Source organism: Encephalitozoon romaleae, chromosome V, assembly GCF_000280035.1.
Source record: "Encephalitozoon romaleae SJ-2008 chromosome V, complete sequence".
In the NCBI taxonomy this organism is placed as follows: domain Eukaryota; kingdom Fungi; phylum Microsporidia; family Unikaryonidae; genus Encephalitozoon; species Encephalitozoon romaleae.
The window spans coordinates 92,160-118,128 of record NC_024900.1 but is presented as its reverse complement, the minus strand read 5'-3'; the positions used below and the strand labels follow the sequence as shown (position 1 = coordinate 118,128).

General features: G+C 42.0%; 25 protein-coding genes and 1 non-coding gene across 26 annotated transcripts; 11 read left to right on the top strand and 15 right to left on the bottom strand.

Moving 5' to 3' along the window:
- Positions 1 to 70: 70 nt before the first annotated feature.
- Positions 71 to 4,078, top strand: EROM_050970 (putative Ski2 RNA helicase; the record flags this gene model as incomplete). Its single annotated transcript, XM_009266250.1, has 1 exon — positions 71 to 4,078. The coding sequence occupies one exon, from the start codon at positions 71 to 73 to the stop codon at positions 4,076 to 4,078; it is 4,008 nt and encodes a 1,335-aa protein (XP_009264525.1).
- A 115-nt stretch (positions 4,079 to 4,193) lies between these two features.
- Positions 4,194 to 4,952, top strand: EROM_050960 (phosphatidylinositol transfer protein; the record flags this gene model as incomplete). Its single annotated transcript, XM_009266249.1, has 1 exon — positions 4,194 to 4,952. One exon carries the CDS (start codon positions 4,194 to 4,196, stop codon positions 4,950 to 4,952), a length of 759 nt encoding a protein of 252 aa, XP_009264524.1.
- EROM_050950 (40S ribosomal protein S9) lies at positions 4,953 to 5,510 on the bottom strand (the record flags this gene model as incomplete). The annotated part of the gene is made up of 1 exon (XM_009266248.1): positions 4,953 to 5,510. One exon carries the CDS (start codon positions 5,508 to 5,510, stop codon positions 4,953 to 4,955), a length of 558 nt encoding a protein of 185 aa, XP_009264523.1.
- Positions 5,511 to 5,658: 148 nt separating this feature from the next.
- On the top strand, positions 5,659 to 5,868 carry EROM_050940 (small nuclear ribonucleoprotein G; the record flags this gene model as incomplete). The annotated part of the gene is made up of 1 exon (XM_009266247.1): positions 5,659 to 5,868. The coding sequence occupies one exon, from the start codon at positions 5,659 to 5,661 to the stop codon at positions 5,866 to 5,868; it is 210 nt and encodes a 69-aa protein (XP_009264522.1).
- Positions 5,869 to 5,955: 87 nt separating this feature from the next.
- On the top strand, positions 5,956 to 6,438 carry EROM_050930 (60S ribosomal protein L21; the record flags this gene model as incomplete). The annotated part of the gene is made up of 1 exon (XM_009266246.1): positions 5,956 to 6,438. The coding sequence occupies one exon, from the start codon at positions 5,956 to 5,958 to the stop codon at positions 6,436 to 6,438; it is 483 nt and encodes a 160-aa protein (XP_009264521.1).
- Positions 6,439 to 6,536: 98 nt separating this feature from the next.
- Positions 6,537 to 7,166, top strand: EROM_050920 (putative membrane protein; the record flags this gene model as incomplete). Its single annotated transcript, XM_009266245.1, has 1 exon — positions 6,537 to 7,166. One exon carries the CDS (start codon positions 6,537 to 6,539, stop codon positions 7,164 to 7,166), a length of 630 nt encoding a protein of 209 aa, XP_009264520.1.
- Positions 7,167 to 7,232: 66 nt separating this feature from the next.
- On the bottom strand, positions 7,233 to 7,451 carry EROM_050910 (protein transport Sec61-like protein; the record flags this gene model as incomplete). The annotated part of the gene is made up of 1 exon (XM_009266244.1): positions 7,233 to 7,451. One exon carries the CDS (start codon positions 7,449 to 7,451, stop codon positions 7,233 to 7,235), a length of 219 nt encoding a protein of 72 aa, XP_009264519.1.
- A 78-nt stretch (positions 7,452 to 7,529) lies between these two features.
- On the bottom strand, positions 7,530 to 7,602 carry EROM_050900. The gene has a single exon. It is a non-coding gene; the product is annotated as a tRNA-Thr (tRNA).
- A 116-nt stretch (positions 7,603 to 7,718) lies between these two features.
- EROM_050890 (hypothetical protein) lies at positions 7,719 to 8,558 on the bottom strand (the record flags this gene model as incomplete). The annotated part of the gene is made up of 1 exon (XM_009266243.1): positions 7,719 to 8,558. The coding sequence occupies one exon, from the start codon at positions 8,556 to 8,558 to the stop codon at positions 7,719 to 7,721; it is 840 nt and encodes a 279-aa protein (XP_009264518.1).
- A 108-nt stretch (positions 8,559 to 8,666) lies between these two features.
- On the bottom strand, positions 8,667 to 9,341 carry EROM_050880 (Ham1 nucleotide triphosphosphatase; the record flags this gene model as incomplete). The annotated part of the gene is made up of 1 exon (XM_009266242.1): positions 8,667 to 9,341. The coding sequence occupies one exon, from the start codon at positions 9,339 to 9,341 to the stop codon at positions 8,667 to 8,669; it is 675 nt and encodes a 224-aa protein (XP_009264517.1).
- Positions 9,342 to 9,416: 75 nt separating this feature from the next.
- Positions 9,417 to 10,775, bottom strand: EROM_050870 (6-phosphogluconate dehydrogenase; the record flags this gene model as incomplete). Its single annotated transcript, XM_009266241.1, has 1 exon — positions 9,417 to 10,775. The coding sequence occupies one exon, from the start codon at positions 10,773 to 10,775 to the stop codon at positions 9,417 to 9,419; it is 1,359 nt and encodes a 452-aa protein (XP_009264516.1).
- Positions 10,776 to 10,842: 67 nt separating this feature from the next.
- Positions 10,843 to 11,739, top strand: EROM_050860 (hypothetical protein; the record flags this gene model as incomplete). Its single annotated transcript, XM_009266240.1, has 1 exon — positions 10,843 to 11,739. One exon carries the CDS (start codon positions 10,843 to 10,845, stop codon positions 11,737 to 11,739), a length of 897 nt encoding a protein of 298 aa, XP_009264515.1.
- Positions 11,740 to 11,831: 92 nt separating this feature from the next.
- EROM_050850 (Grd19 sorting nexin-like protein) lies at positions 11,832 to 12,194 on the top strand (the record flags this gene model as incomplete). Its single annotated transcript, XM_009266239.1, has 1 exon — positions 11,832 to 12,194. The coding sequence occupies one exon, from the start codon at positions 11,832 to 11,834 to the stop codon at positions 12,192 to 12,194; it is 363 nt and encodes a 120-aa protein (XP_009264514.1).
- Positions 12,195 to 12,235: 41 nt separating this feature from the next.
- EROM_050840 (hypothetical protein) lies at positions 12,236 to 12,781 on the bottom strand (the record flags this gene model as incomplete). Its single annotated transcript, XM_009266238.1, has 1 exon — positions 12,236 to 12,781. One exon carries the CDS (start codon positions 12,779 to 12,781, stop codon positions 12,236 to 12,238), a length of 546 nt encoding a protein of 181 aa, XP_009264513.1.
- Positions 12,782 to 12,845: 64 nt separating this feature from the next.
- Positions 12,846 to 13,568, top strand: EROM_050830 (putative syntaxin-like protein; the record flags this gene model as incomplete). The annotated part of the gene is made up of 1 exon (XM_009266237.1): positions 12,846 to 13,568. One exon carries the CDS (start codon positions 12,846 to 12,848, stop codon positions 13,566 to 13,568), a length of 723 nt encoding a protein of 240 aa, XP_009264512.1.
- A 119-nt stretch (positions 13,569 to 13,687) lies between these two features.
- On the bottom strand, positions 13,688 to 14,791 carry EROM_050820 (Ser/Thr protein phosphatase PP2-A regulatory subunit B; the record flags this gene model as incomplete). Its single annotated transcript, XM_009266236.1, has 1 exon — positions 13,688 to 14,791. One exon carries the CDS (start codon positions 14,789 to 14,791, stop codon positions 13,688 to 13,690), a length of 1,104 nt encoding a protein of 367 aa, XP_009264511.1.
- A 92-nt stretch (positions 14,792 to 14,883) lies between these two features.
- Positions 14,884 to 16,470, bottom strand: EROM_050810 (NOG1 nucleolar GTP-binding protein; the record flags this gene model as incomplete). Its single annotated transcript, XM_009266235.1, has 1 exon — positions 14,884 to 16,470. One exon carries the CDS (start codon positions 16,468 to 16,470, stop codon positions 14,884 to 14,886), a length of 1,587 nt encoding a protein of 528 aa, XP_009264510.1.
- A 123-nt stretch (positions 16,471 to 16,593) lies between these two features.
- Positions 16,594 to 17,364, top strand: EROM_050800 (hypothetical protein; the record flags this gene model as incomplete). Its single annotated transcript, XM_009266234.1, has 1 exon — positions 16,594 to 17,364. The coding sequence occupies one exon, from the start codon at positions 16,594 to 16,596 to the stop codon at positions 17,362 to 17,364; it is 771 nt and encodes a 256-aa protein (XP_009264509.1).
- A 323-nt stretch (positions 17,365 to 17,687) lies between these two features.
- On the top strand, positions 17,688 to 19,835 carry EROM_050790 (DNA replication licensing factor Mcm6; the record flags this gene model as incomplete). The annotated part of the gene is made up of 1 exon (XM_009266233.1): positions 17,688 to 19,835. The coding sequence occupies one exon, from the start codon at positions 17,688 to 17,690 to the stop codon at positions 19,833 to 19,835; it is 2,148 nt and encodes a 715-aa protein (XP_009264508.1).
- Positions 19,836 to 19,889: 54 nt separating this feature from the next.
- Positions 19,890 to 20,180, bottom strand: EROM_050780 (hypothetical protein; the record flags this gene model as incomplete). The annotated part of the gene is made up of 1 exon (XM_009266232.1): positions 19,890 to 20,180. One exon carries the CDS (start codon positions 20,178 to 20,180, stop codon positions 19,890 to 19,892), a length of 291 nt encoding a protein of 96 aa, XP_009264507.1.
- Positions 20,143 to 20,982, bottom strand: EROM_050770 (Ulp1 protease; the record flags this gene model as incomplete). Its single annotated transcript, XM_009266231.1, has 1 exon — positions 20,143 to 20,982. One exon carries the CDS (start codon positions 20,980 to 20,982, stop codon positions 20,143 to 20,145), a length of 840 nt encoding a protein of 279 aa, XP_009264506.1.
- A 50-nt stretch (positions 20,983 to 21,032) lies between these two features.
- On the top strand, positions 21,033 to 21,392 carry EROM_050760 (hypothetical protein; the record flags this gene model as incomplete). Its single annotated transcript, XM_009266230.1, has 1 exon — positions 21,033 to 21,392. The coding sequence occupies one exon, from the start codon at positions 21,033 to 21,035 to the stop codon at positions 21,390 to 21,392; it is 360 nt and encodes a 119-aa protein (XP_009264505.1).
- Positions 21,393 to 21,444: 52 nt separating this feature from the next.
- Positions 21,445 to 22,383, bottom strand: EROM_050750 (hypothetical protein; the record flags this gene model as incomplete). Its single annotated transcript, XM_009266229.1, has 1 exon — positions 21,445 to 22,383. The coding sequence occupies one exon, from the start codon at positions 22,381 to 22,383 to the stop codon at positions 21,445 to 21,447; it is 939 nt and encodes a 312-aa protein (XP_009264504.1).
- Positions 22,384 to 22,416: 33 nt separating this feature from the next.
- EROM_050740 (serine palmitoyl transferase subunit 2) lies at positions 22,417 to 23,844 on the bottom strand (the record flags this gene model as incomplete). Its single annotated transcript, XM_009266228.1, has 1 exon — positions 22,417 to 23,844. The coding sequence occupies one exon, from the start codon at positions 23,842 to 23,844 to the stop codon at positions 22,417 to 22,419; it is 1,428 nt and encodes a 475-aa protein (XP_009264503.1).
- Positions 23,845 to 23,895: 51 nt separating this feature from the next.
- Positions 23,896 to 24,966, bottom strand: EROM_050730 (U2 snRNP auxiliary splicing factor U2AF large subunit; the record flags this gene model as incomplete). Its single annotated transcript, XM_009266227.1, has 1 exon — positions 23,896 to 24,966. The coding sequence occupies one exon, from the start codon at positions 24,964 to 24,966 to the stop codon at positions 23,896 to 23,898; it is 1,071 nt and encodes a 356-aa protein (XP_009264502.1).
- A 99-nt stretch (positions 24,967 to 25,065) lies between these two features.
- On the bottom strand, positions 25,066 to 25,929 carry EROM_050720 (Lrg1-like protein; the record flags this gene model as incomplete). Its single annotated transcript, XM_009266226.1, has 1 exon — positions 25,066 to 25,929. The coding sequence occupies one exon, from the start codon at positions 25,927 to 25,929 to the stop codon at positions 25,066 to 25,068; it is 864 nt and encodes a 287-aa protein (XP_009264501.1).
- Between the last annotated feature and the right edge of the window lie 40 nt (positions 25,930 to 25,969).

Genomic DNA, 25,969 nt, shown 5'->3' with positions numbered 1-25,969 from the left:
TAAACATGGTTTAGATGACTTTCTTATCTTTTTGGAGGTAGCAAAAGAGAGAAGAAATTTTTGCCCTAAAATGAATCACGAAGAATACTTCAAGACAAAGCATCCGGTGTATACAAACATCTCGGCACAATTTACAGGTATAGGGCATCTTGTGATTGATGGAGGGGCTCTTATAACCAATATCAGTAAAAGGTATGGGGTAGGATATGAAAACCTTCCGCTGCACACATATATGCATGGGACTAAGTTTATGCTGTCGAATCTCCAAAAGGTCGGATTTCATGATGTTGTAATGTTCTTCCGAGCAGAGAGTGGGCACAGAAAGGTGATCAGGGAATATCTCATGAGAAAGTTTGATTGCATGGATATTTCCCGAGTCTATGATTACATTGAGAATGAAAGGGTTGCACTTGTTCTTGGGGGAAGTGAAGAAGATGAGCTCCGGTTTTTATATGAATGTCTTGGAATCAGTCTTTATTGTGGAGTTCTGGACCAGATGGAATTTAGGGTTCCTAATGTCTATGCGTTTGTATACTGTCCTCTTGAGCATAGGGTGGAAAGGAAGGCTGTGGCTTTCCCTGACGAAGACACTGATTCCGGAACTTGGGAGGACATAGATGACGAAATCAAGAAGATCAACTCCGAGATGAGTATAAAAGTTATTGATGAGCTTTTCAAGTCTAGAACCGAAGCTTTTGGGCCTTGCAAGTTTTCTGTGCCTGCATCGTTGTGTAAGAAGCTTATCAGGATGTTCAGAGACGAAGCATCTGAAAGAGTGATGGACTTTGATGGAAGGCTTCTCCTTCAAGATGGAGAGGGGGAGAGTGAAGAGGAGTATACGGAATATGGCGAGATCATTAAGGATGGACACAGAGATATTGAAAGCAAGAATGTTGGAATGGAGTTGGATCTGCTAATAAGTGGGAAGGAGGTAAGCCCGGGATCTGCGGCTGCACACATGAAAAACATAAGGAAGTCTGCACAGTCGTTATTTGATGGAAAGCTGTTATATACACCGATTGTTAGGACTAAGGGAGGGAAGGCATCAAAGATGTCAAAGAAGCAAAAGCAGATTATAGAGGAGAATGAGAGGAGAATGAAAGAAGAGAAAATGGCAAAGGAGGAATCGTGGCTTAGAAACTTCTTTGGAAAGTACAAGGTGCTTGATTATCAAGGAAAGAAGAATCTTCTAGAGAGTGTCAAGAATGATAGATCCGGGATTTATAGGAGGGTTCTTCTACTCAGGATTGAGTTCTATGCAGACATGTGGAATCTTAAGAAAAGGTCTGAAGATTGCGACGAAAGCATCATTGTCCCATGCTATCTAAGCTGTATTGAATATATACGTGAGTTTGGAAGGCTTGGGTTTGATGATCAGGCGCCAGATGCAGAGCTTGAGTTTGTATTCCAGAATCTGATTGGGTGTGGGTTTGAAGCAACTGTCAAAGAGCTGATTGAAAAGCACAGTCTTGAGTATTTGAATCTCGAGTTCTTTACTGACGACACAAGTGCACCCAGTGAATTTGATATTTGTTTCCAGTTGAAGCATACTGGGGACAAGCTCCAAAGAAGTGTGAATTCGAAGAAAGACCCTCGTGTCCTATTCAAGCCTGATGAGTGGCAAGTGCGACTTCTTGATCTCGTTGACCAAAATAAGAGTGCCGTGATATCTGCACCAACAAGTGCTGGAAAGACATTTATATGTTTCTATGCAATTGAAAAGATTCTGAAAGAAAGCGACACTAACATGGTGATTTTTTGTCTCCCCACCAAAGCTCTTGTCAACCAGGTATCTGCAGACATCTATGCTAGATTTACTGCAAAGGTGAACTCCAAAACTTTTCTTCAAGGAAGTCTTATGAAAGAATTTTCGATAGCGCCCTGGAATTGCCAGGTTCTGATAGTGATTCCATCTCTTTTGGAATCTGTGTTGAATACACCTCCCAAGGGGTTTCTTGAGAGGGTCAAGTACATAATTATCGATGAGGTTCATAAGATCAGCAGTGAAGAGATGGGTATTCCGATAGAGAGGATAATCCACCTATCGCCATGCCCTATGCTGGTTCTTAGTGCAACGCTTGGGAATATTGAAGGGTTCTATGGATGGATGAAGAAGATTGAAGAAGAGAAAGGTAGGGTGTGTGAACTTGTTTCCTATGACGAAAGATACTGTGAGCTGAAACCCTATGTCTATTCCCATGAATTTGATCCAAAGATGGTGCCTATAAACAATCTGTTTGCATACTCCTATTCCCACATAAAAAGGTTTGGGTTTGGAAATGATATGAGCTTCCTTCCTGAAGAGCTCCTTCATCTATACGACTCGATATGTGCAGTTCTTGGAAAGGATCAGGAGCATTTGATCAGTAGGATAACGCCCGAGAACTTCTTCAAGAGTAACATAGTAACAAAGAAAGAGGTGAGGGAGTATGGAAACCACCTTCTAGAAACATTCCAGAAGATGATTGAAGGAGATTTACTGAGCGAGAAGCAAGTGAAGTATGTTTACAAGCTGCAAACGAAAGAAACAAGAAAGGCCTTTGAGACGGTTGTGGACTACAGCAACGATTATCTCCTTGAAAACATCCTTGACCTTCTCATGGAACTTAAGGAGAGAGACATGTTCCCATGCATAGTCTTCAATACAGACAGGGATTTTGCTAGTAAGCTTGCACTGAAAGTGTATCAGAAGCTGGAGTCTATGGACATGGAGAAAAAGAAGGACAAGTTCATTGAGAAGATGAAGAAAGAGGCGAAGAGGACAAGGGATGCCGAGAAGACAAAAGAGAGCTGGATTGAAGAATCCATTGCGGCAGAGAAAAGCTTTCAGATGAGGAGTGATAAGAAAAACATCAAGTATACCTTTCTGGATCCCCTGACCAAACTGACTGATTACGAACTCTCTGAGGAAACGAAGTTCATAAAGAATACCAGCTTTGAATTTATTGATATGATTTATCGTGGGATAGGAGTACATCATGCACACATGAATAGAAAGTATAGATCTCTTGTTGAGATTCTGTTCAGGCAGAAGCATTTACAAGTTCTTTTTGCAACGGAAACCCTGGCTCTTGGAATTAACATGCCCTGCAGGACTGTTGTGTTTGCTGGAGATTCTTTACAGCTAGACCCCATGAATTACAAGCAAATGGCAGGAAGAGCCGGGAGAAGAGGCTTCGATACCCTTGGGAATGTTGTGTTTATGGGAATACCCAAGCAGAGGGTGCAGAATCTCATGGTGTCTTTACTTCCAAACATAAAGGGTGCCTACACCTACACGAATACAAGCTTTGTTGGGTTTAATTTGAAAGACTCACTTGTTAGGAATCCCTTGATTAAGAGCACTCTCTATAGTGATCAGGAGGGACTTACCAAGACGATCGAGGAGCTATCCATATCTGGGGACAGGTCTCCACCCTATGACCTAAGTGATGTGTACGGATATGAGGAAAGGAGGGCTGAGCTTGTAAACTATCAGCTCAATCTTCTCAAACCATACTTTCTGCCAAAGTCCTATCTTTGTGATCTCGTGATAGGAAACAGAGACTCTGATCCAGGAATCCTATCGTTTGCCCTTCTCCTGGAGAGCAAAGCTTTACCCTTGGAACCTAACGCTTTCATGATCACGTTAGCACACTTCTTTGAAACAAAGCCTCTTTTATTCGACATGGGCTGTACGCTTCCTCCTTTGAGCACGGATGTTTATGAATTCTGTCGAAAGATTAATGGCATCTCCAGGAGTTCCGTGTCAAGGCTATACCCTCCGATCCTGAGATCCTTACAGAAAATGTCATCTGAACCTCTTCACATCATCGATTCCTTTCTAAGTGTGGAGAACCTAGACAAGATCAAGAACTCATATCTCCTGGACTTTTTCAAGCATGGAAACTGGAATAGAATTGCAGAGGAGAATTGTATTGGAACAGGAGAGCTTTTCAAATCATTGAATGCTGTTAATAATGTTGTTCTATCGCTCATAAGGCTATACGAAACATATGACCTTTGCAGCGATGACAGATCCAAGATTGTGCGCTTCCATTCCATGTTCGAACCGAAATTCAAGGCCATGTTTGCCTAAATTAAACTCCTTTCTATACACTGTATCTTGATTTTATCTTCTTTGTTTGTTAATTGGAAAATGCATCATACTGGTGGATACCAGTATAATAAGTAAAGGGAGGCACCCGAACGCAATGGGCAAGGTGGAAAAGATATATGTAACGGTTCTTCCGATGACCACCGATGAATATGCTGTGGGGCATTTTCATACTGTTTCTTCAATGACAGAATCAGAAAATGCGGGTGATTTAAAGGTAGAGATGATAAAGGCAGAAACCGTTGTTCATGAAACACTTGGGAAGGCCAACAAGACACACAAAATAATGTACTTGAAGTCCAGATTCCCACAAGTACTTCACAGCCTTATTCCGGAAGATGCATGCATAGTCGAGGAAATCTCATATAATGCTTATACAAAATGCCATACATTTTACAAGAACAGATACTTCTCAAACGAAACATTTAATATGGCGTTCAACACAATCAACAGAGATGGTGCAGAGATACTCGAAAATCCATTTGAACATGATCCAGAACATATAAGAAATATAGAAAAGATCAACCTGGACCTCCACTCATCACCCATAAACCCGATGTTCGATCCCTCTGTTTACTACCATGAGGAGAGTGGGAGGGGGAGGCTAGATGAACACTGGATGGAGGGATACAAAAACAAAGGGATCCCGATGATGGTATCCTACAAGCACCTGACCGTCGAAATAAATAACTACATGATGGGATGGATTTCAGCAGAGATAGAGAAGGTCATGAGGGGCGTCATAACGTCTGTCCAGCAAAGAATATTCTGCACAATGGATAAATGGTATGGAAAGACCATCGATGAAATCAGAAAAGAGAATGAAAACCAAAAGGATAAAAATTTTATTAAATAATCATTCCTCATCTACCTTAGCCCCTGCCTTCTTCTTCTTACCCTTGTCCCCATAGCGTGAGTATGGATTGTATTCAATAAGTGGCTCCTTGTCTGCTCTCACCATGAACCCAGGGACATCAACAACCTGGTCTTTGATAGAGATGCACCTTCCTTTTATAAGAACCCTTGCATGATGTACAGACTTTGCCAGCCCAGCTGCAAACACTCGGAATTGAAGACGCCTTTCCAGATAATGGTTGATCGTAAGGTCAAGAACCTTGTTGAGACCTTCAATCACCTTCTGCTTGTCACAAAGATCAATTCCATTAAGTATTCCATACTTCATGAGCCTCTTAAGGAGAGACCTCCCGTCTATGGGGATGTCCTCAGGATTTGTCGACGTAAGAAGCATACGCGCACGCTCTTTATCCTTTGAAAACATCTTCTCCATGACCCAAAGCTCGTGCTTGTTCTTCAGCCCATACACGCCAACCAGCTGGATCTCTCTTATAAGCCTTTCCTTCTCGAATGGATCTCTCGGGGTGTTTGCTCTCTTACTGCCTTTCTTGTTTGCCATTCAGGGTGAAAATTTTTCGTTCTATTCTACCAACCAGAGTGCAATACACTCCCAGTCATACTATGGAATAAGGCATCCTGGTTTTGGAATACTATATTCAGGCAGGACGCCACTCAATTGTTAAATGCAATACTTTCCTATCCCTCAGATGGGAAAGAGTGCCGTTCCAAACCTAGCAAGTCTATTACATAAAAATGTTATTGTCCGAGTTGATGGAGGACATGTCCTCAAAGGGCTGTTGATGGGATATGATGCATTTATGAACATAGTGCTATCCAAGATCACAGAGCCCAGTGAAGTGGGGGGCTCTGCTATTATCCGAGGAGAGTTTGTAGAGGATATAACGTTTGTAGAATAGGGATCTTGATCCTACAGATTTGGGTGGCCTTTGAGCTGTTTTGACCCACGGATTGCAAATTTTTCAAATCTGAAAACAGCCCTAGAAATGAGGAGTAAGGGATACAGAAGAGGAACCAGGTCTCTTTTTTCACAAGACCACAGAAAGCATGGTGTTCCACATGTGTCGAAATATCTCGAGAAGTACGAGATAGGAGATATGGTGGATATCTTAGTCAATCCGGCTATAATGAAGGGGATGCCTCACAAGTACTATCATGGAAGGACAGGGCGTGTTTATGATGTGAAGCCTAGGTCTGTCAACATTGCTCTTTACAAGAGAGTTCGTGGAAAGTATGTTATTAAGAAGGTGATTGCACGTATTGAGCATGTGAGGAAGAGCAGGTGCTGCGAGGAGAGTCAGAATAGGATTCTTAAAGCTTCTGAGCTGGCAAAGAGTGCTGAGGCTAGAGGAATGGTGCTTCCTCCGATCAAAAGGAAGATTGAGGGTCCAAGGAAGGGTATGGAGATATCTCTTAAGAACAATCAGCCCATTGAGGTTGGCTACGAGCCTCATATAGTGATCTTCTAATAAAACCATTTTATCGAAATTCTCCTCTTTTACATTGTCTTGGGACAAGAAGCCTTTTCTGTTCTGAAGTTCAAAAGAGTGGAATTTGGTATCCTTCAATGCATGGGGAAATACCGATGGACGTAGAGCATGAGCTTGGATGGAAACGTGAAAGTAAGCAAAGAGGCGGGGGATGCTCCCACTTATCGCCATTGAAGAAACGTAAGATAGGTGCAGAGACGGCGAAGGAAAGCTGCACTCAAATGGTTAAATGCCTAAATGATAGAAGAAAGGTTGCCACAAAAAAAGTCAAGTGGATTTACGCTATAAATATTAGCCGGCTCCCTATGACGATAATAGGGTATCTCCATTTGGTACTGAACTTTGTTGTTATAGGATTTGTGTGCTATGTTATCATGTATGTACTGATAGGATTGGAGAGGGACATAAGATATAAGATAATTAACAGAAGGACGCAGATACGGCACCAAATAGAAGAAGCAAAGACCTTCTACAAGGTCAACAAGTGTGATCCAGCCACAAGAGTGCCTGCAATAGAGGATCTGTGCAACAAATGGGAATGTGTGATCAAAAATGGATATTGGTCTATAGGATACACTCGCATCATTGCAGAAGTTTTTGGGGATGTCATGGACGGGTTTATTAGGAAGTTCTCTATAAGAAGCTCCTTAACAATTGGGTTTTTCTTTGTTTTGTTTCTTGTGTTCAGAAGGGCTTCCAGTGCCTGAGTCTTTTGCTGGAAATTAAACATGTGTTACAATTGAAAAGATTAGTAAGCTTTAAGAAACACAGCTTTATTCCTTGTTTGGGTTACTCACAATAATGTTATTGATCGGAATGTGTATCAGCTTTATTGCATATCCCAGGATCCCAAGGAAACCTATTCCAATGGCGTGGCGTTTCACTGACATGGCAAACTCTTTTCCTGATGGCTTTACACACTTCTTCGTAAAGAGTCGGACAGACTTCAAGTAATCTGCTAGAAGACTTGGGCTCCGTGACTTCTGTGACATTCGGGGCTGAGAAGTTCTAGATTATTTTGTGTTCGTAAAAACAAATCGACTTCTCCTCTCCCGAATATTATAAGATAAAGCCACCACCGAGGATCGAACTCGGGACCTCCAGTTTACTAAACTGGCGCTATAACCACTTAGCTATGGCGGCTAGCCGCACAACCTCCACATCACATACCGCCAAACCCCTTATCACTGCATTGTAAAGCACAATAAAAAAATTACAGAAGGCCTTTATTCTATAAAATATCATTCCATTTCTCTTTGTCACTTATTTGTCTTTGATAAGGTTCTTAGCAAAAATAATGTATCCACTTCTTTTTCTCTACAAATAGTTCTTAAGACCCTCCCAAGAATATCTTCGCTTTGCTCTCTAATCCGAGAAATGCAAGACTTGGCAGACTCTTTCAGAAACTCAAGTCTTTCAAACTTTCTTACAAACTCTTGTCTAATCTCCTCCATATTTTCTATATATCCAAAGTCTCGAACTGATCTTTGAACCTCTCTCACATCCACCTTGCTTGAATTAAGCACCTCAGTCTTCAAACTGTTCCATTTCTCTTCTTCTTGAGAAACCCACAGAATCTTTCTGTCTGCCTCCTCAATCTCTCTTTCGACATCTCGTCTTTTAATAGACCCCTCGTTCTGTAAGAGTTTCCTCTCAAGGTTTATTCCATATTCTATTTTCTTCTTCTGCAACGCATACTCCACACATAATCTAACCAGCTCTCCCAAGGTTCCGTCCTCTCCGAGTTTTGTGTGAAGATCTGAAATACTAATCCTTTTCTTTGCCTCATCTTTAATAAGAATATTACTGCAGATGCCATCTTCCTCACTTATCTCCTCAGACACATCATTCAACGCATTTTCCTCATTCTCATTTATCACACCCATATCAGGCTCTTTCTCCTTAGCTCTTTTACCAGAATTCTCTTCCTCAGAATCCCCCCTTCTCTTATTACTCCGTACAAACTTGAAGCTGAATATCCCATCGGTATTCCCCCTTGCTATGCTCTGTTCTTTGCTTCCTTCATCAAAAAACTTCCGAGCTTTCGGCTCCTGCCTGACGTTTCTCCTGAAAACAAATCCATCTAAGTTCTCAAGCATCCTATCAAACCACTTTAAGGGCTTCTTTTTCAAAATCCATTTCCCTTTACCATATCCAACTCCAAATCTCGCAACAAACTAACCATAGATATATCCCACCTAAACATTTTAATTGGAAAATAGCTGTTCATATACCCCAATCTCTCCCAGATACCTCTTGACCTTCTCAACGGCTTTGTATCTTCCTATCTTGATTCCTTCCATCCCATGAGGTATTCCATCATATTCCTCTTCCTTAGGAACAAAAATATCACTAAATGTCTTAGGCTCCCCTTCGCTCCTTTGGATAATGTCTCCTCGCACTTCCCCAGTGAATATCTTGGTCACAATCTTCCCCTCTTCCATCCTCATCACCCCAATAATCGTAGAGTACAAACATTCTCTTCCTACCTTCGAGGCAATCTCAAGTATCCTCGAGGCACCAATCTTGAGAAAGTCTTTTGCATATTGCCCTGGGAATCCTCCTAGTCCACTCATGTGAATGCTGGTGTCGTCAATAAAGGTAATGGTAGATTCAGTGACAAGATGGCTTACCTTTTGAAGTTTGTCCATGATTATCTCCTCCTTACTTCCCTGAATTTCTTTTATGTCTAGCACAACAAGCTCCACAGGTGCATTTAGAAATTCTCTGAATGCCTCATACTTATAGACACTTGAAGTTATAAATACTGCCCGTAACTGTTTGGGCACACCCCCCTCCAGTCCGTGCTCTCTACCTACAATTCTTCCAGAACGCCTAATCGTGTCCATATTCACTTTCAATCCAGTTTTCTGGTCTTCCATCCTATGGATAACTAGTAATTCTTTAAGAACCCTTTTCCAATTCAATTTACAAAAGTTTAATTCCTATAAAGCAAACTAAGCCCATTCAATGTGAACAGATTGAGACTCCCCTTTCATTACCACGGTGTGGGATCCAAAGTAATCTCTCATAGCCTGAATCATATTGCCTCCCCCTTCCTTCTCTTTCATGCCATTCAAATACATCAAACAGGATGAAATAGTTGGGATGGCCACCTCATTTTCTACAGAATATAAGACCATCTCTTTCAGGTCCACAGAGCACCTGTCGTAGAGAGACACAAACCCAGACGTAAGTTCAAAATCTTCCTCTCTTTCTTCCCCTAAGCCCTCAACCACATTCAAAAGCTTTCCTCTGAGAATGCATCCATTGCTCCACACCCTAGTGATATCTTTAATGGTGTATGTCCATCCGTACTTCTTTCTAGCCTTCATCAATAGATTGAATCCTTGGATATACGAGACTATCCTTGCAAGATAGAATCCTTTTCTTATAGTTTCTTCTGGTATTCTTTTGCCTCCCCTGCTACCTTTCAGCCTTGAGGAAAGCCAGCATCTTTTATCCTTCATATGTGATACCATCCTTGATGTAACAGCCTCAGTTATTGCAGGTATTGCCTCTCCTATCTCCATAGCAGATATAACCGTCTCCTTCCCAGTCCCCTTCTGTTCAGAAACATCTATTATCTGGTCGATCACACTTCCCTTTTCATTCTTCATCCTTAGAATGTTGGATGAAATCCTAAGCAAATAGCTCTCGGATTCCATCCTGTCCCAACTATCAAACAACGAAGATATCTCCAAGTTATCCAGTCCTAAAGACCTCAGAACTAGATATGTCTCGGTAATCACTGCCATGTCCCCATATTCAATTCCGTTGTGAATCATCTTGACGAAATGGCCTGCCCCATCCTCTCCAAGCCACACACAGCAGCGATCATTTCTAGAGGCGCTGATGGCAGAAATATCTGTAAGAAGTCCCTTCACCTCCTCCCAGGCACCCTTAGAACACCCAACCATGATGGACGGGCCATGGCGAGCTCCCTCTTCTCCGCCAGAAATCCCACATCCAACAAATCTGAATTTACAGTTGTTCCTTCTAATAGTGTCTCTGAACGATGAATTCCCTCCATCGATGACAATGTCATCCTTGCCCAAATATTTACCAAGCTCCTCAAGAAATGCATCCACCACTTCTCCGGATGTCAGCATCAAAATAATGATCTTTGGAGAGGTCTTGATCCCCATAACCATATCCTGAACAGAATAATGCGGGTAGACATCATTGCTTTCCTCTGCAAGTCTGTCTGTCTTTGAAGACGTCCTGTTGAAGACATGGAGTTTGTATCCTTTCGAAACAATGTTTAGTGCAAGGTTGTGCCCCATCACACCCAGACCTATCAAACCAATCTCCATTAATGGGTTAGAGGCTCTCGAATTTGTACTTTGTATCCAACCCATAGAAACAACCCTGATTGTTGTTATGGAGGAAAAGATCAAGAGCCTTGAGAAAAAGCTTCTAGCCGCCGAGCAGCTCCACAGGAAATGCGAAGGCTTCAAGCTCATGAATTCCAGGATAAAGGAGTACAAAAGCAGGCTAGAGGCCCTGGACAGCAGGATAAGATCCATAGATACCCAGATAGCAGGATACGACCTTGTAGACCTTCTGGGTGATAAGTCTGCAGACATAAACTCAATGGATCTAGAGCTGGTTGTCAGTGTGATGAAGGACATGCTAGCCGCTAACCTGAGATTCAAGGAAGATGGATCAACAGAATACCTGGAGAAGTGTGATATCCTCTGGAAAAAAATAAGGAAGGTTGGGTTTCTGCGTCTGAACGAAATCATCTATAAGTCCACCGAGTCACTAATAATGAATCCGAACTTTACAGAGTTTATCAAACTGCTAGACGAGAGCCTTGTGTATAGGATACAAGTAAAGATCTTACAATCAAGAAAGGTGGAATGCCTCAGAAAGTCTGTACATATAAAAAGAAACAGAGAATTTCTATTCAAGTCGATGATCCAGCAAGAGTTGTATATATTCCTCTCTCTGTTTCCATGGGAAGCCAAAAGATTGGACAAGAGACTGAGGGGGTTCAAGGAAGAAAGGCCTTTGGCAGAATCCGGACTCTTTGAATGCTTTTCATTTTCTGTTCTCAAGGAATTCTTCGAAAGCTGCACCATGGAGGATCTTGAGTCCCTGAAGAATCGCTTGGAGACAGATCTTGAAAGCAGTGTAACGAATTTATCTAACGAAGGAGAGGTAAATGAGCACGGAGACTTCTATGCCAATGTTCTGATGTTCATCTCTGTAAGGCATTATCTTTCCTCAAGGCAGGATTATGGTGGAATCCAGGGTGAAATTGTCGAGGTTTAGAGGTTCCGAGCAACAGCAGACATCAGGCAAAGGATCCAAAACTAAAAATGAAACGGAGACTCATAAATTGTTTGAAGGGAGAAACAAACCCGATGGAAGAGGAAAGATTGTTGGAAATAACGATTCCCGGATCAAGGAATGTACAGGATAGATACACTGAATATGAGGTTGTATGTATAACTAACAATAAAAGCTTTGGAAAGTGTTATACGAAAGTTTTTAGACGATACAGAGACTTCCACATGCTTCATTCCAGGCTCAAGTGCTTTCTAAAGGTGCTACCGGAATTTCCAAGGAAGAGATGGAACAAAATGGACAAGGATGTTATAGAGGAGAGGATGAGGATGCTAACGGTTTATCTGAAGTTTGTATGTGATGAAGTTCTTAAGGGTAGAAAAGATATGGAGAAAGTTGAGGCAGATATTGTGGCTTTTATACAAGGAAAAGGTCTCTAAGGCTTAAGAATAGTTTTATTTAGGGTGGTTCCTCAGGGCCTCTATATCCCATTGTCCATTTCCTGGATGGCGTTCAACCTGTTTGAGATTCTTGCTATTCTTCTTGCTTCTTTTCTTAGCCTTCTAGACTTTCCAAGCTCTCCATTCTGCTTGAAAAATCGGCTTGTGTAAAAAGGTGCCAGAAACATGTCTGAAGATCCTCTATTGGATGCATATTCATTACACTCCAGTAGTGTTTTATAAAGATTCTTATTATAGTAAGTAATGTCCTCTTCTTTGTCCATCTTTTTGATGATCTGGACATATTTTGAATGCAAAGCCATGAATGAGAGCCTGCTATGTTTTAGCTTATAATAAGCTATTATTTCTGCATGCTCCCCCTCCTCCTTCAGATCTCTGTAGAAATCTAGAAAGCTTCCGAAAGACGACAATACCTCTGCATACTTGGTAGGGACTGTGTCCTCCTTTGGAAAAACCTTTGGATCCATCCTCGATGTGAAGACGATTCTGTCCACATTGCCGTCCAAAATATACATCAGCGATAGGAGATCGTTGGTGAAGATGGGCTCTTCGTAGTACTCGAACATCCTGCAAGGGATTCACGAGAAGAGACATAAACAAACACATTAAATTTAATGGCAAAGACCCTCGATGGATAGAACCGATGAGTTTGTGAAAATAATCCAAACCACGCTCATTCCTCAGCAAGGAAAGCCTCTTCTTTCATCTCCATACATAGAGGCATTTGAAATAGATACTATGATAGAGAGGACGCTTTCTGAAATATCCAGAATGCTGGATAAGGAAAGAGTATATGAGTCGTTTACATTACAGTCGAAGATAGATAGGGCCTCTGAGCTGGTGGGAAAGATGCGGGATGTCGCAAGGCTTGAGATGAGGTGCAGAAATGATCAGGAAGCTGCATCATATGCCAATCTCGAAGGGATGATCAAAAACAGAGTGTCGAGATATAGTATAAAATTGAAGGAATTCATCAACAAAAGAAACGAAAGGAGGCAGGCTATAAGTGAGAGGAGAAAAGAGTTTGACTCCGAGTGCTCTCTGGAGCATCAAGACACTGTGCTTATGGAGAGGGAAGTTGTCACAGAAAGAATCAAGGAAAGACAGAAGATATCGATGCAGATCAGCGAGATAGGTCAGATAATGGAGGAGATAAGTATGCATGTGTCTCTTCAAGAAGAAAGCTTCAGAAGAATCGATGACCTCATGGCCACCTCGGACTCCCTCATCTCTGGAAGCCTCGATCTCATGAAAAAAACCTGGGCAAATGTATCTGGCACACGCCCTGCAATAATCAAGTTCATAGCGTTCTGGGTAGTGCTGGCATTAGCTTTTTGGCTGCTAAGGAGGTGATTTCACATAATTAATAAAATAGCTGGAGCTTTTCTAAACAATCTTTATATAAACAAAAACATTTGGATTTTTCATGGAGCCATGGTCTCAAGAAGATCATTTCTTTCGCCATATGCCCACTAAACATGCCGATACTCAAGTATCTTTCCTTCACAAGCAATGATAAAATCATTCCCCCTTGAGCTCACAAGTTTGAGTCTGTCTTTCTTTTCTGTGTTTTTTGGTTTACATTGTATTGGCAAATCCTCCTTTGATCCATCCAGAAGATTAATGATGTGCACAGTGTTCCTGAACCCTCCTGTGAACCCATAGTTGTCCGAGCAGCACACCCTGAACCTTGCATACACAGCATCAGACTCATATACAGAGCTGATCTCGTCTACATCGTCACATAAAACAGTAGTAAAAATGTTGTCCTTAGGATTTCTCATGTCATAGAGCGTGACAGAATTGAGGCTTCTAGCAAGAATTAGATTTGAGTCGACAAACTGGAAGTCGGAAATGGATTTCACTGCACCCTCAATTCCATCCGCATCCACCCCGTCTATTGTCAAGGCTTCCAGTGACTTGGAGGATAGCCTCAGGTCGTTTACATGGATCTCTCCAGAGCTTGTTGAATATCCAAACACCATATTCATTTCCTTGCTGAATTTAGTTGAATTGATCACAAACATCAAGTCGCTGTATTTATGTGGCTTTACGTCCACAATAGTAAAGCATCCATCAATCTTTTCGGGCTTCCACAGGTTGATTTTCAGATAGTCCGAGGATAAAAGATATTGCCTGTCGTTGTTAAGGCTAAGGCTGTTAAGAATACACGGATGCACATTCCTACATTCCTTTATACATACACACTCGTAGCCCTCAGAATGCCTCCCTTCCAAAACCTCCTTAGTAGGTCCCTTGTTCCTAACCTTCCATATCTTTAAGTTTCTTTCATTTCCAACAACAAGAAGCTCATTCAGACCCCCATCATCAAATCTCTCAATCGCCAATACCTTCTCAGCCACATCACAGCTCTCCAGATAGTCGAACTCTAGCTCAAATCCTTGAAATGAGTACAACTTCTTGTCTCCATAGCAGTTCACCCTTCCGTCCCCACATCCTACATACAGGTTCTCTCCGTATAGCACAGAGGTAGCCTCCTCCTTGTTATCTAAAGAATTAGGCTCTAGAGTAAAGGCTCTGCATTGCTTCCACATCGGAATCCTATTATTACCCATGGCTAGGATTTTTTATTAAGAAAAAATTGTCCTTGGCCCTTCGAAAGTAACAACCATGGTCATTAAATACCTTTTAATGTAATATAGATAGATCACCTACGGCCTCTATAGAGATGCCTTGGCCTTTTGTCATAATAATGTTTGTCATCAAACCTGGCCTTCTTCTTTTTTGGATGCCGGGGTGGCTGCACCAACTGTGCCTTGCTTTCCTTCTTCACACTAGCAACCACATCTTCCCCACTATTTTTTGATCTGAGCTTCCATGAGTCGGGGAGTTTCTTCTTCTCGTTGAGTCTGTTGATAATTCTCCTTCTTTCTATTCCAACAGTAACTTCTTCCTTCATAGCTCTCTCCTCGGGGGACAGAACATCATACGTCTTGTTGTACATTGCAAGCATGTCCTCCTCTTCCTTCTCAATCTCAGAGAGCCTCTTCTCGATGTCAGGATCAAAGAAGTCTGCAACATTCTTACCATCCATGATCTCGGGTACAATATCATACTTATACTCCTCAGGAACAAGATATCTTTCTTGTTCATTCTCAATCTCGGTTATTTCCCTTGAACATATAAATGCCTCTGCCTTCTCCCTCACCTCTTTGGGCCTGACTATTGTGATTCTGTTGATGTACTCACAAAGCTTATCACTGTTGATTTTCTTTTCGAACCTCTCATCAAGTAAGAGGTCGCATGCCATTCCTTTGACCGCATCTATATTCTCTTCCCTCTCGCAGCTCATCTCCATATACTTCTTTCCCTCCAGAAAACTCATGATCGCCTCCTTGTTCTCCACCTCAGACAGCCTTACAACATCGCTCTTACTTAGCACAATAACCATTGTAGAGTTGAGGAGGGGATTCAGTGTGTTGAATAGATCTATCTGCTCCTCGATGGAATACCCACATGTCTCGCTCAAATCAATGAAGTACAAGACAACAGCCTTTATATGTGCAAGGGCAGTTATACTGAGCATCTCAATAGTGTTTCTATTTTCAAGAGGCTGATCGAGAATCCCTGGAGTATCAATCACCTGCCACTGTAGGTATTTATAGTCAAAGTGCCCAACATAAAGGCTCTTTGTTGTAAACGGATAGGGCTGCACTTCGACATCTGCCCTTGACACTTTCCTGACAAACGAGCTCTTCCCAACATTTGGAAATCCACACACAAGAAGTGTCCTTCCAGACAGGTCTATAGATGGCAGCCTACTCATGTGCATCCTAACCTCTTCCAGATATTCCAGCGTCTTTCCAAGTCTTTTGACTGTAGATGCCATCCTTCCAAGTGCCGCCCTTTTCAGCTGCTTGCATCTATAAAGACTGTCTGCAAACTTCAGGAGCTTCACAAACTCCTTCGAGGTCTTTTCAATCCCGTTTTTTGCTGCATTCACATGTCCAAGAGCAAGCTTGTAGTGATCTCTATCATATAGAACATTGATCAGATCCCCGTAAAACGGATGGATGTCCTCAATCCTTGGGAAGTCTGTAAGAATCGTCCCAAGCCTCGACGAAAACTCGTTTCCGGCATGCTTCACCTTCCTCATATAAAACATCCTTATCTTGATAATATTGTATTGGGGATGGATGATTGTCGGTGTCTTCCTTTGGGTTTTGCTGAGAGACGTGTCTATCAGCTCCATGTTCAACGGTACGGGTGTTATGTACCCAAAGTTCACTTTCATTTGGGGTGTTTCCAAAGAATGAAAAAATTGCAGGACTCTTACTCCACTAAGAAGTAGGCTTCATCCTCACCATCACTCTTACCAAAACGGTGTAGATATAAGGATTCTTTAACCCATATCCAGATGCTCAGGTTATACGAGGGAATGATCTTTGTTCCATACAGCCCTCCAGAATGCACTTTTGTCCAAATAATACATCGCAAAACAATTAGGATTCTCCCTGGAGAAAAGTATAACATTCCTGTGTGTCTTAATTGCCGGCCAGTGTTCGATAATATTTATGTCCATACAGGAGAATCAAGCCTTATGACTGTGAATTACATACAGACCTACACATCTGAGGAGGGGAGAGGGATACTATCATACAGAGAATTCCAGGACATCAAGGTCACAAGGCAAAAGATATTGAGGTCGGAGATATATGAAGTATATCCTCCGTTCTCCATCAGAGAGTATTTCGATGGAACATTTCTATTCCTCAAACTAGAGGAATTGTTTGAAGAAGGTGCGATTAAGAAGTACGAGGTTTACAGCGAGAGGAACGAGCGTCTGAAGGGAAATGGGTCTATCTACAAAATATATCCAGATAGAAGGTATGATCAGGAGTATGTTATTCTCGGAGAAGAGTTTGTATTTAGATTTCAGTCTAGATGTGTCTTTGCATGTCCATTTTATTTCAACTTCTGGGCAGCTGAAGAGACCGTGTACTTCGTTGCAAAGGCAAGGAACAGAGTTTTGGAGGTGGAATGCCCAGGACTAGCATCATCCGACACTTCAAAAGGTATGATATCCCTTCCATTGGATCAGTTTAATAAGCAGGGCAGGTTTCTATACATTGGAGACTATAGTCTTAGATTCTCTCCCGAGTTTTACAATCATTGTGACAGCCAGTAGATTCCTGGAAAGCCCATGATATTAGAATCTTGGGTGCACCCTGAATGGAAAACATAAAGAGGAACAGAAGATTTTTAGGTATAGCACTTATAAACTTTGCGATCTTTGTATTTATTCTCTTCCATGTCCCTGTGTTTATTCCTGTAGCCTATATCTCCCCAAGAGTATGCCTCAGATTTGCATCTTTGTTCATATACACCTTTGTTTATGCATTTGTTCTTCTTGGGGCCAACATTAGAAGAATTGCTCCTGATAGGCTTGCTAGGAAGGTTGTAGCCGTAAAGTAACGATGCATATCAGGCAGACTTATCTTGGATACTTGGATGAGGGAAAAATTTTATCCTAAAATGACAGAAGAGGTTCATGACAAGTTCCTGGAGTTCCTTGATAACACACCAAAGGTCAGGATGGATGCCGAGCAGGCTATATACAGAAACGAAGGTGTACTACTGATTGATCTCCAAGATATCAACGCATACTCTGCGGAATTGTATACTGATATACTTCGGAACTTTTCGCGGGACATCGACAAGATTAACCGGAGCACAGCACTTTACACCATGAGAGAGTTTTCAACGGCGCTGGAATACACTTCATTCCACAACAGCCATGTGGTTTATAGGATCAGGGAGTTGAAGAGCGACAAGCTTGGGCAGCTTCTTAGCTTTAGTGGAACGGTAACAAGAACCACACAGGTCAGACCGGAGCTTTCCAAAGGGACGTTTGTGTGCAAGGTCTGCAGTTCTGTTGTTAGTGATATTTTCCAGGAGTTCAAGTATACAGAACCTCTTGTATGTCCGAACCATTTGTGTACTAACAGGAGGCTGTGGAAGCTTGACATTGACAAAAGCGAGTTTTTGAATTGGCAGAAGATACACATCCAAGAGAATACAGAAGAGATTCCCCCTGGGTCTCTGCCGAGAAGTATGGATGTGATTGTTAGAAATGATCTGGTAGAAAAGATAAGGGCAGGAGATAAGGTTGTGATGACGGGATATCCTATCGTTGTTCCTGATGTGATACAGCTGATGATGCCTCAGAGCAAGACTGTCCCTATGCAGAGCGGGGAGCTGGATGAGATCAAAAGGAAGAGGAACATAAACATCAAAGATCTGAACTACAAGCTAAGCTTTATGTGCATCCATGCGGATTGCAGTATTGTTGAGGATGATGAATTCACAAATGAAGAGCTTGGGATTATAAGTGAAATGAGATCGACGCCTGACCTCTACTACAAGCTGAGCCAGAGTATGTTTCCATCAATACATGGACACTACTCGATTAAGAATGCCATATTGCTACTACTTGTTGGAGGTGTTGGAAAGAAAGCAGAAGGAGGAACCAGTCTCCGAGGAGATATAAATGTACTTCTTGTTGGGGATCCTGGGACAGCAAAGTCACAGTTTCTGAAGCAAACAAGTGCCTTTCTCCCAAGAAGTGTTTACACATCTGGCAAGAGCAGCAGTGCAGCGGGCCTCACGGCTAGTGTGATAAAGGATGGAGAAACTGGAGAGTTTACTATTGAGGCAGGGGCGTTGATGTTGAGTGATACAGGTGTGTGCTGCATTGACGAGTTTGACAAGATGAATGTTAAGGATCAGGTGAGCATCCACGAGGCGATGGAGCAACAGACAATAACCATATCCAAGGCTGGGGTGAATGCAACTCTTAATGCTAGAAGTAGCATCCTAGCAGCAGCAAATCCTATAAAGGGAAGATACGACAAGAAAAAAACGTTGAGGCAGAATATAAATCTAAGTGCACCTGTTATGTCAAGGTTTGATTTGTATTTTGTTCTCATTGACGATGCCAATGTTGAGAATGACAGGAATGTTGCAGCACATATTCTCAACAGCCACGCATCGATTACTGACTCTGGAGTGCTTTCAAGCTACTTCACCAGGGAGCAGGTGAGGCTGTATCTGCGATATGCAAGGAAGAGGTCGCCCAAGATGACTGAAGAAGCAAAGGAGATGCTTATCAAGAAATATATAAACATAAGGCAAGACAGTCTTATCCATAGCAATAATTACATGATGACAGTTAGGCATTTGGAGAGCCTTATCCGTCTCAGTGAGGCACTTGCAAAGATTCATGACAGTGAGCTTGTAACAAAGGAATATGTGGAAGAGGCACACAGGCTGGTGAAGAGTAGTGTTGTTGAGATCAAAGGGGAGGACATAGAAATAATTCCTAAAGCGGGTGATGAACCGGGATTTATGATAAACAGCAAGGATTACATAAGAATAACCAACTCTTTCATATACCTTATAAAAACACGAGAACCTATGGAAAGACATGAGTTGGTTGAGGCATATTTATCTGAGAGGGAATCATCTATAGAGAGTGAAAAGGCCCTAATTGAAGAGCAGAGTAAGGCGGAAAATGTGTTGTCTTTCCTTATAGGCAAGGAAGGTGTTCTGTTCATAACCGATGGGAAAATCCACATTCATCCTAATTACGATGTGTGAAGTAAAAGCCTTTATCCTTTTCTTGCACTCTTCATTTAAATTAGATACAATTGTTTATTGTTGGTCATCGATGGCTGCTTGAATTGCAGACACGTCATTTAGGATCCCATGGACTTCACTTGCAATCCACGGGTTCACAAATTCCTGTAGATCTTCATATAAGCCATACCTTATCAGTTCTCTTATCTCATCAATAGCATTCTTATCAATAAACCTAAGTACCTTCTCACACATTTCTCTCCTAAGATTCTCATCAAAGCTATTATTTTCTCTCTCCTCTTCTCTCTCTTCTTCTATGACTTCGCATTTATCTTCGACTTCCTTTCTCTTTGGTGACTTCTTCATAAGTCTCAAGGGCTAAAAGCTTCTTATCTGTAACTTCACCTTTATGTTCTCTTAGACCAGAGCTCGGCTGGACAAGCTTATGGAACACATTGTATAAGATCTTTCCAGACACTATTTCGTGTAACATCAGCTTCCTGAATCTCGGAATCCTATCAGAAGAGAGCCACACCTCATTTCCACACAGCCTGTATCTACCGAACATGCATACGAATACCCCACAATCCCTTCCGTTTCGTTGTAAGGGTATTTTTCTCTTGATATCAACAGATAAGGAAGGCTCACTTTTATGTACTCTGCTCCATTCATCTCTTATATACCTGAGTATTCTATGAACCACTTCTGTGTATGCATTTCCCATGGAGTCGTAATGTTCAAGTACCTTCTTCTTAACATCGAAGACTATGAGCATCCAATGGCCTGGAATGTACACAGGAATGTATACCAGCCTGTTCTCAAATATGTTTATCCCTGAAGTCCACCTCTGAACCCAAGGAATACCTCTTTTACTCAAGGTTGTGTAGAAGAATGTAGAGAAAACATACACGCCAACCTTTGAGTGCTTGGCAAGAAGCTCGAAATATACATTGATTATCTTGTCGTTGAGCATGAATCCATCCTTTGTTCTTTCTATATCCTCGGGGAATAACTCGTATCCTTCTCTCTTGATAGGAGTGGATGTTCTAAGACAAACCTCTGCAATGGCATCTGGTTGTTCTTGATTAGAGGGAACCACTCCAGTGACATCCATTCTTTCGTCGTCTGTGGTGTGATGATCTTCACTTCTTACGGCTTCCTCATCCATCCAAGTATTCCGAACTATTTGGGGAGAATAGTAAGAGTGCCCATACTTCAATGGAAAGAGACAGCCTCCAGAATGACCCGCGGGCATTTGACATTGGGAAGAAAGGATTTCTGAGTTACGAGGAGTACAAGGGATACTGCCTGAGTATACTCAAACAACCTCTGGGAAGGAAAAAAACGGGAGACAGAATTGAATACAATGACATAAGGTTTGAATCATGCGGAGCAGAGATCGATGGGGTATTCGACTTTTTTTCCTCTGGAGAAGACTATATTTCCTTCCAAACACTTAAGAAAGCAATATCAAAGCTTGAAATGAGCATCTCAAATGAAGACATAGCAATGATGCTGGATATGCTCGATTCTAACAAACAGGTATCCAGAGAATTGTTCTCAAGATTATTCGGGTAAATTCGGCTGCCAATGATATTCAAAGAAGGAATAAGCTTGTTTATTTTCTTCACTACTCTGCTGTAAGCTCTTCAACTCTTCCCAGATCAAGGGCATTAAACCCGTGCTCTCCCCCAACATATACCATCTTGTCCTTGAAGCATAGATCAAAGATACATCCTACCCCGCCTTCAATAAGTTTGAAGCTTCTTTCGTCTCTTATATCACCATACCCAACGACTCCACTGCATGTGCTGAACACAATCTTGTTTTCTCCGTCCCCCTTTATGCTTAATATCCTCTCAGTTCCAGTAGGTATCTTGAAGGTGCGCATCCCCATAGGTATGTTAATAAGAAGTATGTCTTCAAAATCCCCTCCAACAATAAAGTAGTTGTTCATATATAGGATGCACTCAGGACTTCCCTCAATGCTAATTTTACTTAGCAGGTGAGAGTTTTTTCGTACCACAATACATCCCTCCAGTCCCAAGCAGACCACATCACTTAAAGGGATCTTATCCATGGCGGATCCTCCTCTTACATGAACATCCATAAGCTTCTGGTGGCTCAAGGCATCGAATATCACAAAGTTGGTTTTGCTGAGAGTGTACACTTTTCCATTTTCATAGCATACGTCCTGTATCTCGTTGCACTGGCCAATGCAAACATTCTGGATGCATAGGTCAAGAGTAAACAGATGCACACTTCCTCCAACCGTTCCTACAAGGAGCCTGTCTCCATTTATCTTTATCTGAGAGATGTCCTCGTTCACACATACGTTGTTAATCTCTCCTTCCAAAGTCATCAGAGATATCGTTCCATCCAGAGAACTAACAATAAACCTTTCATCGTCTATGAACTTGCAGAATATTACTGAGTCGCTAAAGTCCTCCACTATGCTGATGACATCTCCGGTCTCTATATCCGTTACTGTGCATTTCTCATCTCCTCCCCCGTGTATTAGTATATTCCTCCTTGCATTCAAGTCGATTCCATACACTTCGCTGTCCATGGGACTCCATTTCCTATGCTTTATCTCCAGCTTTCATTTACAAATCTTCATCCCAAGCCTTTCCCCAATCCTGTCAATCACCTCAAATGCTCTCATCACATCTTCGGTGGTGTGAGAAGCAGAAATGCACAGCCTGACTCTGCTTGTCAATATGGGTGTTGCTGGATACCCCACAACAACAACCCCAATTCCCTCGGCCATGCACAACCTTGAAAACTCAGCTAGCTTCCCAGGACAGACAATAAGAATAGGAATGACTGGCGAAAACTCATCTCCAAGCACAAAGAAACCAGCATTCACAAGACTCTGCCTCATGAGGACAGTGTTGGATCTGAGCTTTTCGATCTTCAACCTTCCAAGTTCTGTAAACTTTATGCATCTCAGACTTTCCAATATCTGCGAGCATACAAACGGAGGAATCTGGTCTCCATAGAGAGACAGGTCGCTATAGAACCTCAGCCATGTTATCAGCTTCTTTGACCCTGCTATGTATCCTCCCATTCCTCCAAAAGACTTTGTAAACGTTCCCATGAAAATGTCAATTTCCTTAAAGTCCACTCCTGCATATTCACAAACCCCCCGACCAGTGGCTCCTAGCGCCCCTATAGAATGTGCTTCATCCACAAATATGTAGAACTTGTACTTCTTTTTCAGCTCGACAAGCTTTTTCAGGTTTACTATTGTCCCTTCCATCGAATAGATTCCTTCCACAATCACAATGATCTTTTTCCATGACCTGTGTGTCAAAGGCTGCCCCTGGGAGATGTTGAAGACCAGCTTATTCTCCAGGTCCTCCATATTGTTGTGTTCAAACACTCTTATAACTCCCTTGCTTATCTTTGCTCCTGTTATCAACGACGCATGGTTAAGCTCATCAGACAAGATAAGCGTCTCTGCCTCGCATATCACAGGTATATTTGAAGAGTTTGTGCCATACCCAATCGAGAATACCATGCAATCCTCCTGGTATAGGAAGGATGCCATCTCTTCTTCCAGTGTTCTAACTATGTCATAACACCCCACCTCTCTGGTTGGTGCTGTCATCACAAGAGGATAGTGGCGTACCACCTCCACAACCTTCTCCACAATTGGGCCTTCGTTGTTGCTGAACCCCAAGTAATTGTATGATCCGAGATTAAGCAACTTCAACTTCCTCCCTGTAAACCGAAAGGTTTCATTATAATCTTCAGATATCCTCTCTAAAACCGTGACATGTCTCCCTGGAACACCAGTAATAGGCCTTTCACAGCAGTCTCTTGCCCTTCTGAATATCCTGCGGCTGAAGAAACTCTCAAAACTCCCATACAGTGGTACCTTGCCATTATCCAGCTTATACTTCTTGTATATCTTGGGAAATAACAGTTTCCCAAATGTATCTCTAGCATGGCCCAGCAGAACAACAATGAGATAGAATAGGTATGTAACTAGCATCAAGTGCAGTGGAATCTTATTCTCACCCATTTTGATTTGTTTAGTCTCATTCAAATATCTTTTGTTTAATCAATATTCACGTCATTCATATTCTCCAGCAGCATAGTTTAACTCAGGATAGTAGCCAGTGGCCACAATCCGATCTTTGTAAATAAGTCCTCCTAGCTCGTCATAAACCTTTTCAGATGTTTCTAGGTCCTTGCATTCTATAAAAACTCGAGAACTCCCTGGCTGTCTACCAGACCTAAGACTGTCTCTAGGCACCATCACATCTTTTACTCCTTTGTACTTGGAACATCTACTCTTTATCTCTTCCACAATCTTTGATACATCCAGGTCCCAGGGCCCTAGTACATTCAGAACCGTCACTATCCTGGTCCTTTCCTTACTGAGTGCAATAGGACCTGTCATTCTTCTGGGAACAAGGTGAGGGATATTCTTCCCGAGATTCAGTATAGAACACCCTTTGTAAGCCCTTATAGAAACTAAAGACCGGCCTGCGTCCGAGATAAATATGTGACTTGTAGCTTTGACGAAAGGCTCACAAAACTCAGAGTTTCTAAATGTAAATACAAAATATAAAGGGTTTCTACACACTCTAAAGCTTTGCAAAGGTGATATTTCATCAAGAGCATCTCTAAGAAGGTTTGAATCTATGTTCAACGGGCCGAGTAAGATTTTGTCTCTGGTGCACGGAACATCTCTGCAGTATTTACTTCCCTTATTTCTTGCCTCGGGAGCCCTTGGAAGCTCTATGTAGCCTATAGGCCGGAGGAAAGTGAAGTCGCTATTGCTCAAGTACAAACACTCTGTGGCATCCTGCCTTTCGATGAATTCAACCTCGGCCCCTGTGTCTGTCTTTTTAAGTGTAAAGCCTCTGAAGAAGCGTAGTAGGAATCCATCCAGTGAGCTCAGGCTCAAAGACGTCAAACAGACAATGGTCACATTATTTCTATAATCCTCTTCGGTGAATTCGTCTGTCCTTAGCCTCGGAAGTAGAAGCGGTACGTAGAGATCCTTTTCGTACTCCTTTGTGATGCAGATATTAGACTCAAGAACTTCCTCAACGTATTCCACTCCTTCAATTATACATCTTCCCACATCAAACAGATTCATTCTCCTGAACCTCTTGTTCAATGGAAGTACCCCCATCTGTTCAGGGACTATCCCCCAAGCTATAACCTTCTGAAAATAAGTCGCAATGATGGAATAAATGCTTTCGGTCGAATTTATTAGTCAAATGGTCGCTCATCAAAGCTCCATAATGTTTGGGTCAAGATGGATAATTGCCGTAAAGTTCTCGAAAAACATCTTCATAAAATTTACAAGAACTCCAACCTGCTCGAGATCCAGCTCACTGTGGGGCTTGATCACAAGGTTTGGCATCATTATGGTGGAAATCCCTTCCATATTCATGTTATCTTTGTGGTTTTTTCCCTTATCCGTTGCAATGTCATGTATAACATACAAGAAGTAGATGGTTGCTTCAAGGACATGTCTATTTGGTTTTGGCATCGATATAAATAGCATTTGGCAGAGAATAATCTGGTCCTCCTTGCTCTCAACTTTTGCTATTTTGAACATTGTATCTATCAAACTTTCAGGGATGATTGTGGTAGAGTACTCTCTGAGAATTTCTTTGAATGCCGTGGTGAGGTCGATCACGTTGAAGTCTCGGATAAGAATTCTTCTGGCCTCTCCATATGAGAGATTCCTTTGGACACACATATTGATGGTCTCCACACATTCTTTAATGGTTGTGATTGAATTTCTAACCCTGAAGATTCCTCCAACCTTACAATCAAGACTTAGAACAGTTTCGGTCAATATGTAGAAGTTCCTAGGGACCATCAGCTCTCCTTCCTTTCCATAGCTGAGTCTTGTAACAACCCATTCGTATTTCGAGGAAAGCTTCAGCATGTCATGTGAAAAGAACATCCTTGCAAGCCTTCCTTGCTTTAGCTTGAATATTTCGAAGGCCCCAAAGTACTTCCGAATCAGATCATCATAATAATCAAAGAAGCAGCCCTTATATACTTCGAAGTCTTTGTCATCAAGGCCATTCACTGTCCTTAGGCTCCTTTCAAATGGCTTCCCTAGGGACTTTCTCTCCATTGTTTGTTTATTGGTCAATCTATTTCTGGCTATATAAAGT